At 42.6% G+C, this 11,623-nt stretch overlaps 1 protein-coding gene across 1 annotated transcript; it reads left to right on the forward strand.

The window, feature by feature from the left end:
* Positions 1 to 5: 5 nt before the first annotated feature.
* On the forward strand, positions 6 to 11,315 carry LOC119299529 (DNA mismatch repair protein MSH6-like; the record flags this gene model as incomplete). Its single annotated transcript, XM_037576733.1, has 21 exons — positions 6 to 771; positions 849 to 945; positions 1,173 to 1,275; positions 1,358 to 1,411; positions 1,493 to 1,567; positions 1,682 to 1,750; positions 1,831 to 1,914; positions 2,168 to 2,365; positions 2,484 to 2,995; positions 3,086 to 3,215; positions 6,719 to 6,810; positions 6,998 to 7,173; positions 7,303 to 7,505; positions 7,591 to 7,692; positions 8,739 to 8,901; positions 9,339 to 9,628; positions 9,713 to 9,850; positions 9,939 to 10,018; positions 10,144 to 10,240; positions 10,318 to 10,447; positions 10,584 to 11,315. Coding segments are annotated over 21 exons (3,792 nt in total), but the record flags the coding sequence as incomplete, so codon positions are not given.
* Positions 11,316 to 11,623: the final 308 nt, after the last annotated feature.

The raw sequence follows: 11,623 nt of genomic DNA on the forward strand, positions 1-11,623 counted from the left end.
CTTCCCCCGCCGCCTCCATCCCTAAGCCCGCCGCAGAACCCTCCCCGTCGCCGCTGAACCCTAAGGCGAGGAAGCCCCCTCTCGCCGTGCCCTCCCCTCCCCCACCAAAGCCGTCTCCGCCGCCGCAGCCGCAGCAGGAGAAGAAGCATGATGCAGCGGCGGCGCCTGCGGGAGAGGCGGTGGGGCGGCGGCTGCGGGTGTACTGGCCGCTGGACGACGCGTGGTACGAGGGCACGGTGGATGCCTACGACGGGGGCTCCCGCCGGCACCGCGTGAAGTACGACGACGGGGAGGAGGAGGAGGTCGACCTCGTCAAGGAGAAATTCGAGTGGGCCGCCGAGGAGGCGACGCCGCCCCCGGCCAGGAAGCTGCGACGTCTTCGGAGGATGTCTGACACCGCAAAGGCGAAGTCGCCGTCTGCGCAGGAGCATGAGGAAACTGGGGATTCCACTGAGGACGAGGACTGGAAGAAGGATGCTGCTCCGGAGGATGATTCTGATGGGGAGGAGGTGGAGTTGGATGACGAAGAGGAAGAGGTTGTTGCGGTCAGTTCGCGAAAGGGGAAATCAAGGAACTCCTTGTCCACGTCAGCTTCAGTGTCCACAGTGCGGTCAACGTCTGGTCTTGGCTCAGCATCATCAGGGTCAACGTTGTCAAAGAAGAGGAAACAAGTGGATGTTGGTGCATTGGATTGTGCTAAGAAGTTCAGCTTTCAACTAGCTAACACCCCTGAAAAGGCTGAAATGAAGGTGCCACCGAGCTGTGATACGAGTGAGTAATGGAATCTGAATTGTTGTTGAGTTTAAGTTTGGTGGTTTGGTCTGTAATTTTTGTTGCCATTGTTGCAGGAGAGAGGATTTTAGAGAATGCTCACCTTGCTCTTACTGGAGACCTGTCTGAGCGCTTTGGAAGTCGGCAGATGGAGAAGTTCACATTCCTTGGGCAGTGAGTACTTGCGGAGTACTATTTTGATTATTTCCTCTTGCAGTTTAATTATAGCAGTTTTGACAGCTTGGTTTAAACATTTTATAGTATTTGTCAAAATATTGGGTGTATATCTGGCAAAACACATGCGTTCATTAATGCAATTTATTCTAGCCATACACTTTGCTGTATCAATTGCTTCTTCTTTTCTCAATGGGCCTCTTGTTATGATGTGTTTTCAACTATAGGGGGCGCAAAGATGCAAAAGGGAGACGACCTGCAGACCCAGCCTATGATCCAAGAACTCTCTTCTTGCCTCCCCAGTTCTTGAAGAACTTGACAGGTGGACAGGTAATATGTCCATGCTGACAATTCATCCCTTTTTCTTCTCCTTAACTTGTCTTGAAAACTAACTGTCAGTCTTTATTAATAGAGGCAATGGTGGGAATTTAAATCCCAGCACATGGATAAGGTCCTGTTCTTCAAGGTACAGCTACATTTATCTAGTGCTCACTGAAGTAAAATTAAGGCTGTCGTGATTATTCATTATTCTATGAATTTGAAGTAGATGGGCAAATTCTATGAATTGTACGAGATGGATGCTCATGTTGGGGCCAAGGAGCTTGATCTTCAATACATGAAGGTGTAATTGTTTTCTTCCCCTTATTGGTGTTGCTGCTATTACTCCACTTTCCAGCTTTTAACTTCCCTTGTGATCCAGAACTCTGCTCATTTGTTGTGCATCCTATTGTTTTAGGGTGACCAACCTCACTGTGGCTTCCCAGAGAAGAATTTAGCAGTGAATTTGGAGAAACTAGCTCAGAAGGTCAGGACATATTTGATGTAACTTTATTCATCAATAGTAGATAAGTTTTCTTTTTAATAAAAACATTCATTTTATCACAGGGTTATCGGGTTCTGGTTGTAGAGCAGACCGAGACGCCAGACCAGCTTGAACTTCGCCGTAGAGAGACGGGTACAAAAGACAAGGTTTGTTTAGGTCCCATGGTCAACCAGAGTTACCGCTTTTGTAATACCGATATGCACATACCGTGACCACAAAGATATATGCCAAATATAACTAGTTTTTTCTGTTTTGATAACAAATATGTCAGTGATTTAGATTGGAAACTTCTGAGCAGTGTCCTGTTGTTTTCTATTTTTTATGTAAATTCAAATCTTGTTATTGTTGCGCTGGGAACATGACCATATCTATTTTTGTTGTTTTCCTTCTTTACTCAAGGTTGTGAGGCGTGAAATATGTGCAATGGTCACAAAAGGAACACTGACAGAAGGAGAATCCCTTCTGGCGAATCCAGATACGTCATACATCTTGTCCGTGGCTGAAAGTTATCCATGTAATTCAACAAAGAGTCAAGATGGTCATACAATTGGTGTTTGCATAATTGATGTTTCTACAAGCAAATTCATCATTGGACAGGTAGGTGGTATATGATTCTAGCATTTATTTCCAGTCATACTTGCACGCAGAGAAGAACTATCAAGCGCCCCTTATTAATTGTGTAGCCTCTTATCATTATGTAATTGTTGTTTTTCAGTTTCAAGATGACCCTGAACGTCATGTGCTATGTTCCATTTTGTCTGAAATACGACCTGTGGAAATCATAAAGCCAGCTAAGATGCTGAGTGCAGAAACTGAGAGGGCACTGAAAAACAATACAAGAGACCCTTTGATAAATGCTTTGCTTCCATCTACGGAATTTTGGGATGCAGAGAAAACTATTCAGGTAATAGAGCAATACTACAGCTCATCAGATAATCTCACTGCGTCACGAAACACTGTTGGTGTACAAAACAATGTGGGCTGTCTGCCTGACCTATTAAGTGAGCTAATTGAAGCTGGTGATCGAGCGTATGCGCTTTCTGCTCTTGGAGGTTCTTTGTTTTACTTAAAGCAAGTCCTTCTGGATGACAAATTGCTTCCATGTGCTGAATTTGAGCCCCTGACATGCTCGGGGCTCATCAACAATATGCGGAAGCATATGATACTTGATGCTGCCGCACTGGAAAATTTGGAGATCCTAGAGAATGCAACTGGTGGTCTCTCAGGGTACTACCTGCTTTAAACTCTTTATTTCTGTCTATATATTGAACTCTGTTAAGTGACACTGTGACAACATACTTTTGCGTATACTTTCAGGACCTTGTATGAACAATTGAATCATTGTGTTACTGGATTTGGGAAAAGATTGCTCAAACGGTGGATTGTAAGGCCTTTGTATGATTGCAAAGCAATACTACAGCGTCAAGGTGCCATTGCTATTTTCAAGGTTTGTGTTTTATGTAAATAATTTTCCTAGCATAAAGCTTGTTTTGCTATTCACGTAGGATTATTTGAAAACGGTATTTGCATAGCTATAATGACAAATCAGCAATGAAGACATATAACATAGTAATGGAAGCTATTTTTGGGTTGGTGTGTTTTGCTTGGGCAAAATTTGATTTACATGCAAGAGTAACACTTCAGATACATGCAAATACGATATCTTAATGATGGGATTTTCTTCTCTACTTGATCATAGAATAGGCAATGCGGCATCAGTTTGTGTACCAGGGGATATTTAGAAAAACGAGTCTGGAAAAACGAGATGGAAAACTGTAGATGCATGTATGCCATCTGGTTTCACTAACCTTTAGTACTAAGTGACAAAGCATAACAAACCCATAAGTTTTTCTTGGTTCATAGAGCACATACATGATCATATCACAAACCCATATTTGGTTTTCTTTCCTTCTTTTAAATTGCTTACAGCATAAAATAACAGAGTGCTTGCATCTATTTTTTAGTGACGTCTATCTTGCATTTCACTATAGAAAAGGCACCACCGACTCCACCACTAGCAATACCTGACATGTCGCTTTCCACCACACGGGGGCCATTGCCTTGGAATTCATTCCAACCACCACGCTCTTAGGAACCCACTATCATTGCCTACTGGGGTCGATGCCCCGACATCCTCTGCCTGCAAGCAGATTGCGGTGCCGCACTGGCCGCTCACCCTTTGTCCCTGATGCACCAAATCACCGCCTGCATTCCACAGGACCACTGCTCTGGTATCCACCCCAAGTTGAAAGGAAGGGTCAAGCTGCTGTTGTCGCACGGGGGCCTTCTGGACGCCTGAAAGCACCCACTCCCACTGTCAGCCTAAGATAAAGCCCCCCTCGCCCCCCTTGCCCGCCTCTCCCCTGGAGAAGGAAGTCGCATCGATCTGGTTGAAGGGCCCAGCGAGCAACACGAGGGCCATATGCACAAAAGGACACTCTTTTGTCCATTATATCTATCAGTGTATATAATTCAACAAAGCCCAGAGATGATAGTACATCAGTTCTTGAATACACATTGACCTAAACACCACACAGTTATGGTATCAGTATGGCTACAACATAATCCAGAAAGTTACAAGCAAGGCAATACATGGAAATGTTCTTGTGGTACATTAGGACTTTTGTGTTTATCTTAGCATACAGCAAAATCCAGAGAAAGATTCTATGCTTTGACTTCTTTTTTTCTGGATCTTTTGAGCCCTTTTCCATGCAAATGTTTTGTTGCCACAAAAATTGACATCCAAACATTTTTTTTCAATTGAAAAAACTAATTCGTATCACTATATGTTTAATAACTTCTACAAATATATAATTAGAAGTGGAATAAACAAAGGTGTGTGTTGGATATTGGGTTGTTCAAACAAAAGATAAAGAGAATGGTGTTAGCATTGCAAAAACAAATTTATGAACTTCTTGCTTCTATTTCCTCTAACAAAATCCCAACATCAACTTTAGCCTCATAAGATCAATAGCAGTATAGCACACATATGCATGGAAACTTACAAATATATCTATATGGTTACTATTTCTCTCACAATCGAGCATACTGTAGACCAAGAGTGAAATGCCCCATTAGACCATAAACTCAAATTGAAAGAACAGTTTAGGCCTTAAAGTAAAAAACTGCACATTTTAGGACATAAATTGTTTTAAGCGATACACTTAAGGCCAAAAAATGGTTTGAGAGGAAATAACTGCACACGTGACTGCCACGTTGTCAGAGCCTGAACTGCGGGTGCTAGTCTAATACATGATATCCCAAGAAGGAAGTATCTGCACCGCCACATTTACTGGAAGAGGATGGATGCAAAGTGTTGGACCAGGAAATGAAGCAAGCACCAAAACACACACGTTGAGACAGAGGTATAACTGCACACGTGACTGCCATGTCGTCAGAGCCTGAACTGCGGGTGCTAGTCTAATACATGATATCCCAAGAAGGAAGTATCTGCACGGTCACATTTACTGGAAGAGGATGGATGCAAAGTGTTGGACCAGGAAATGAAGCAAGCACCAAAACACACACGTTGAGACAGAGGTTACCACTATCCAATGCGTCTTCTTCATCTTCTTCGTGGCGCCGATCACGGCACTCAACTGCGTGGTGTACCTGTGTGTGATAGTGTCTGTGCTCTACCTGTGTTGGCTCCCGGACCTGGACGCACTTCACCAGCTCCATCTATATCTCCACCCCCAACACATTACCAAGCCCATGGCTGCCTACTCCACCTCCGCCGTTGCGCTGCACTTCCCGCTCAACCTGCTCCTTGCCTTTGTCCTCGGCTTCGGCGTGGCGGCCGAGCAGGCGTTCACCAATACCAACATGGAGCTCTTTCTGCTCGCCTATGTCAGCTGGGCACACACGCTTGAGGACACCTTCGTGGGCTTCGTGTGTGCCACCGCCTTTGCCTGGAGGGACTTCTCACCTAGGGCTGGACCAAAAGCTCGTAGCTCGCGAGCTTAATGAGTGCTAGATAGCACAGCTCGATAAGCTCATAGCTCACTTAATGAACAGAGCCAATCATTGATTTCAGCTCGTCAAACTTAATGAGCTTAACGAACGAGCTAATGAGTTTCACGAGCAGCTCGTTAAGCTTGTTAGTACAACACAACACATATTGTTATCTCGCATGACAACATTTCATGGCATCTCAACCACAAGATTTTTTGCTCGTTAAGCTTAACGAGCCGAGCAGCTCGTTAATTTTCTCTCGCCGACGGCCATGGCTCGGTGCAGCTCGACGGACAGCGGACTGCATTGAGGCATGGCGTGGTGGCGTCGGCCGGCAACGTGCTCCTTTAATTTTATCCATTTTGCACCCACCCCCCCCTGCCGCGCCCTCCTGAACCGTTTGGCCGTAAGTGTATCACTTAAAACAGTTCATGGTTTGAAGTGTGCAGTTTTTGAGTTTAGGGACTAGACTGTTCTTTCAATGTGAGTTTATGGCCTAATAGAGCATTTCACTCAATTAACACAATTATTTACATAGGGGTGGGTGCCATTTAATTAATTATGACCAAGTTATTAAATGCTTTAGTACTTAGAACTGTTTTGATGTGCTTGTTGTTGCTGTCACTTTGTTCCTTAATGCTAAGTTGCTCATCTCGAGTATTAAAGAAAACCTGACCATTATATGGATCATATCTTATAGCCTTGGGATAATTACTATTCTTTGAGCTTATGAAGTATATGATGGTTATCTATTCATGGTGGGAAGCTTGTGCAGTCTCCTCAAATTAAAACGCTGCAACATAGTTATTAATGTGTGAACAAAATTATGAAATTTCAAACTGATGATTACCATATAATAGTATATTCTGATTGTGCATCTGTTTTCACTGTATATATGTATGTATCGAAGTCAGAAATTTGCTTTCATGTTTCACGTGATTATGCTTGTCATTTTACTTTTCGTTGTTGTTTTTAACGCTTTATTCATCTTTCCAGGGAGTCGGGCATGAATGTGCTATGCAGTTCCGTAAAGATTTATGTAGACTTCCAGACATGGAGCGTCTGCTTGCACACCTTTTCTCTAGATGGTAAGTCAATACCATACCTTATTAGTAGTGACATTGTGCAATAAGCTGGATTTGTTTGACTTTTGACTTTTGCATTATATATATTTTTGCTCCAGGTTTAGCTATAGAAGTTTGCATTGCTTTTCTACTCTTGGACCTTTGAAATGTACTCTCTTATTCTTAATGACTCATACTACATTCTTTGCAGTGGTGAAAATGGGAGATCTAAGTCAGTTGTTCTATATGAAGACACAGCAAAGAGACTGCTCCAGCAGTTCACTGCTGCCCTTCGTGGTTGCCAGCAAATGTTTCAGGCATGTTCTTCTATTAGGGCGTTGACAGGCACAGAGGGGTCTTCTCTACTAAATGATTTGCTTTCACCAGGTAGTAATAACAACTTTCTTCATTAGTTAAGCTACACGAGGGGTCTTCTCTACACGGTGTCTGTTTTTTATCAGATTGTTTAACTGCCTCTAATGTGTAAGGTAACCTTCAAGCTCTAACTGTTTACAGGCAAAGGGTTACCAGATGTGTCATCTGTTTTAGATTACTTCAGGGATGCATTTGATTGGTCAGAGGCTGATCATAATGGTCGGATCATACCTCTTGAAGGTTGTGACCCTGAATATGATGCCACTTCCTGTGCCATAGAGGAGATCGAATCCAGTCTACAGGAGTACCTGAAGGAGCAAAGAAAGCTACTGAGGGATTCATCGGTAGTGCTATGCGTCACTAATGTTTCAAATGTCGACCATTTATTAGTTTATTTAGCAATTACTAATAGTTGGTTTACTGGTGCAGGTTAAGTATGTAAATGTTGGAAAGGATACTTACCTTATTGAAGTGTCTGAGAGCCTGAGGGGTTCTGTTCCTAGTGACTATGAGTTGCAGTCTACAAAAAAGGTAATTTGACATGAATTTTCTTGTACTTGAATACGAGCATGGAATTGTACTGATACTGTTGCATGTTGTTTGGGGTGTTGATGCATGTAGTGCTATGCGGTTAGAAAAGAAAGAAAGAAAAAGATAGTCAGACTGCTCTGAGGAGGATGTAATCAATTGTTCATGCCAAAGTGATTGGTTGAAAGTTGAAACTTGAAACATGCTTTTTAGTGGATTAGTTTGACATAACTGTCATGCCTCAGTGTGTTAGAGCCTTGGAATCGGAGGGCATAGCCGTGGCCTGGAGGTGCCTGAGGGCCGATGAACGATGAAGGTCCACTGGGCGTGCGCATCTTGCCGGTGTTGTGGGGTGACAGGGGAGGAAGAGAAGAGCTTGGGGAAAATGGCCTAATATTATTGGTTGCTTGAGTTTGTCCGTACGGACCTCTCTGTATATTACGGAAAGTGCTAGTCCTAATTATCTTGCTAAAGGAAGCTTATCCTACTAAGAATTGACTTCTTTCAATCAGGGTGCTTAGTTCCAGTACTGTTTGTGTATAACCTTTCAGTCTATCCATCCTTGGTGTTAGTTGGACAACAACATTGGGATTGGTTTTGATATTTGTGCTTTTAAGAACAGTGATTTGAAACCCCTCTTTAGACCTCATATTAAATGACCAACACGTTGAAGACCTGGGTGGGTTTGCTATTTGCCTTTGCAGCATAAGCAATGTGCTCAGGAAATGTCAAGGTGGTGATTGTTAATGGCTAATCCACCCCTTTTCTTTTGCTTGACTTGTTGGGTTGATGATCCACTGATTAAGTCCATGGCTCCAATCCTTTGAAATGGTTTCTTCTAAGGCATGATGAGCTGATTACTGTCACGAGCTGTTCTATTTTGGCCCTTTGCTGGGTTGTTGTTTTGTACTAACTCTCTGCAGCATTCAATGCATTTGCTCACTTTGCCTCAACACATTGAAAATGTTCTAAAAAGGCTTATAGATGTTTTATTGAAACTGATATTTCTGTTATTTGAAGTTCATAACATAATTTCAACTTTTGGCTAGGGTGTCTGCCGGTACTGGACACCAGAAGTAAAACAACTAATATCAGAACTTTCTAAGGTTGCAACGGATAAAGAATCAATATTGAAAGGCATTCTTCAGAAACTGATTCAACGCTTTATTGAGCATCACAGCAAGTGGAGACAGTTGGTGTCTGTGTCTGCTGGTAACACTGCATCTGATGTTATTTTATTTCATTCTGTGCCCCATTGTTAGCAACTTAGTTCGACCAAATTCCTTATTGCTCCTTGTTAGTTTTCACTGTACTCCCGATCTGCTATGGCAGTTAATTGCTTCTACTAAAAAATTGGTTGTAGTTGTATGTTTCTGGCATTATATTGCCAGCTGCTGGGCAGCAACAAGGGTGATATCACATTTAAGGGATAGATGGATTTTTTGAGAGAATGTTACTAGTTTTGCATACTCTCTGAATCAACTGATCACCTTTCTACATATATAGAACTATTTAGCTTGTGCACCGCAGGAAAGATGTATTCTTCTGTATGAATTATGGTGCTAAATCTTTATGGACATAAGGACATATAAGTAGAATGATGTTTGTCACAAAAGCTCACTAGATATTATGTTGGTTTTATCATGCAGAGATTGATGTTTTGGTTAGTCTTTCTATTGCGGGTGATTATTTTGAGGGGCCAACATGCTGTCCAACTATCAGAGAATTGTGTGGTCCAGATGATACTCCTACTTTCCATGCAAGAAATCTTGGGCATCCCATTATTCGAAGTGATTCGTTAAGCATGGGTTCATTTGTACCAAATAACATTAACATGGGTGGGCCAGGAAATGCCAGCTTTATTGTTCTTACTGGTCCAAATATGGGTGGTAAATCAACTCTCCTGCGTCAAGTTTGTCTTACCATAATATTGGCACAGGTAATCCACTATCTTATATTGACACAGTTATTCCACCATCATAACTGTCAATGCTGCTTGTTAACTGCTCTCATGCTTTGACAGATTGGAGCAAATGTTCCGGCGGAAAACCTTGAGCTTTCTCTTGTTGACCGTATCTTTGTTCGCATGGGAGCAAGGGATCATATTATGGCTGGAAAAAGTACATTCTTGGTGGAGCTCATGGAGACTGCTTCCGTGCTTGTAAGATTTCTCTTTCAGATATGAATGGCTGTCACAGTTTTCATGTTTGCTTATCTATTTATTACTTCTGTTATGACTTTTGCTTCAGTCGTCAGCTACCAAGAATTCTCTTGTGGCTTTAGATGAGCTTGGGCGGGGCACATCGACTTCTGATGGACAAGCTATTGCGTACGTTCAATTAAAGATCATATCATTGAGTTGTTATGTCCTCTTGACATTATTTATCATTTTGTTACCTCATTTACTATCACAACTCTGAGATGATTGATTTGCTGCCTTATGGACTATAACAGGGCATCTGTTCTAGATTATCTAGTTCATCGTGTGCAGTGTCTAGGCTTGTTTTCTACCCACTACCATAAGTTAGCAGTGGAACATGAGGATGGCAAGGTAAAGTGTCCATATCATGCTTTGAATTCAACCATATACAGGTGTTAACCTGTGTATTTGAATACCTCATATTGTAGGTATCACTTTGCCATATGGCATGCCAAGTAGGCACTGGAGAAGGAGGTTTGGAAGAAGTGACTTTCCTTTACAGATTAACAGCTGGTTCATGTCCCAAAAGCTATGGCGTGAATGTTGCTCGATTAGCAGGTTATTTCCAAGCCAGTATTTTTGTTTTTGCAGTGCACTTACTCAAATTTGAATGCTCTTTTTGCCTGAGGCTTTACTAAGTTAGCACAAAAGGAAACACTAAGTGCTGCATGCTCATTTTGTTTTCTCCATCCAGGAATACCTGCATCAGTGCTTCAAAGGGCTAATGAGAAGTCAATTGACTTTGAGGCTAATTATGGGAAACGCCGCTGTGCAACTAAAGATAAGGCGATCTGTACACAGGAGGATAACTTTGCTACCATTAAGGATTTGTTCTGTGTTGTGAAGGCAGGGAATCATCAAGAAGATCAGGCAACAAGCTTAAGCAGGATTCGTGAAGTACAGATGCGTGCCAGGGAGATTGCATGACCCATTTAATCAGAGATCAGGCATCAAATTGACTATGGAAGCATAGTCAGTTTGCATGACCCATTTAATCAGAGGAGATTGCCCCAGTTTTTCTTCTTTTGCCTACTTGGCGGCCCTTTTGGATTGGCATCATTTTGAAAATGCAGTATTGTCAAGCTACGGAGTATGAAGCATCACAGGAGTATTGAGGCAATGGGGCAGGACATGGTTTTGCAGCGGTGAGATATGATTCGCATGGAGCTTACGAAAAGGCCAAGGGTGGCCACCTGGCCTGCCTGCACAATTTTGAAGCCAAGGAGGGTGCTTAGTTTAGTATGCCCAACTGAGTGACTAGAGGGAAGGAAATGTTGCTCTAACTGTAGCATAATCTCTGCGAAGTATGTAATTGGGTAGTAGATGGTCAGAGACTCAGAGTCGTGTATATAGCTACTGAAAATCTAACTACGTTGGTCAGCTAATCCAAGCACCAGCATCTCGAAACTACCATGCAGCCGATACATAGCAGCCGAACATTGGACGATGCGTGATCTAACCACTGGCCTCCACTTTGTCCAACGCCTCCACTTTGCCAGCATCTAAGGGCAATACCCAAAAAGATGTCATTTGTCCATGGACATGGTCGGACGTGTCTGCGGACAGCGATTGGGTGCTCAGCCACCTAATGTTGTCACTTATTTCTCCCCCATTTTATCACTTCAAATACAAAATTTAGACATGGTTTGGATATATTACAAGCTAACTAGATACAAATTATGTTAACTAAACCTTCTAAAACCTACTCCCTTTGTAAACTAACATAAGAGCGTT

Source organism: Triticum dicoccoides, chromosome 5A, assembly GCF_002162155.2.
Source record: "Triticum dicoccoides isolate Atlit2015 ecotype Zavitan chromosome 5A, WEW_v2.0, whole genome shotgun sequence".
NCBI classification, from domain to species: domain Eukaryota; kingdom Viridiplantae; phylum Streptophyta; class Magnoliopsida; order Poales; family Poaceae; genus Triticum; species Triticum dicoccoides.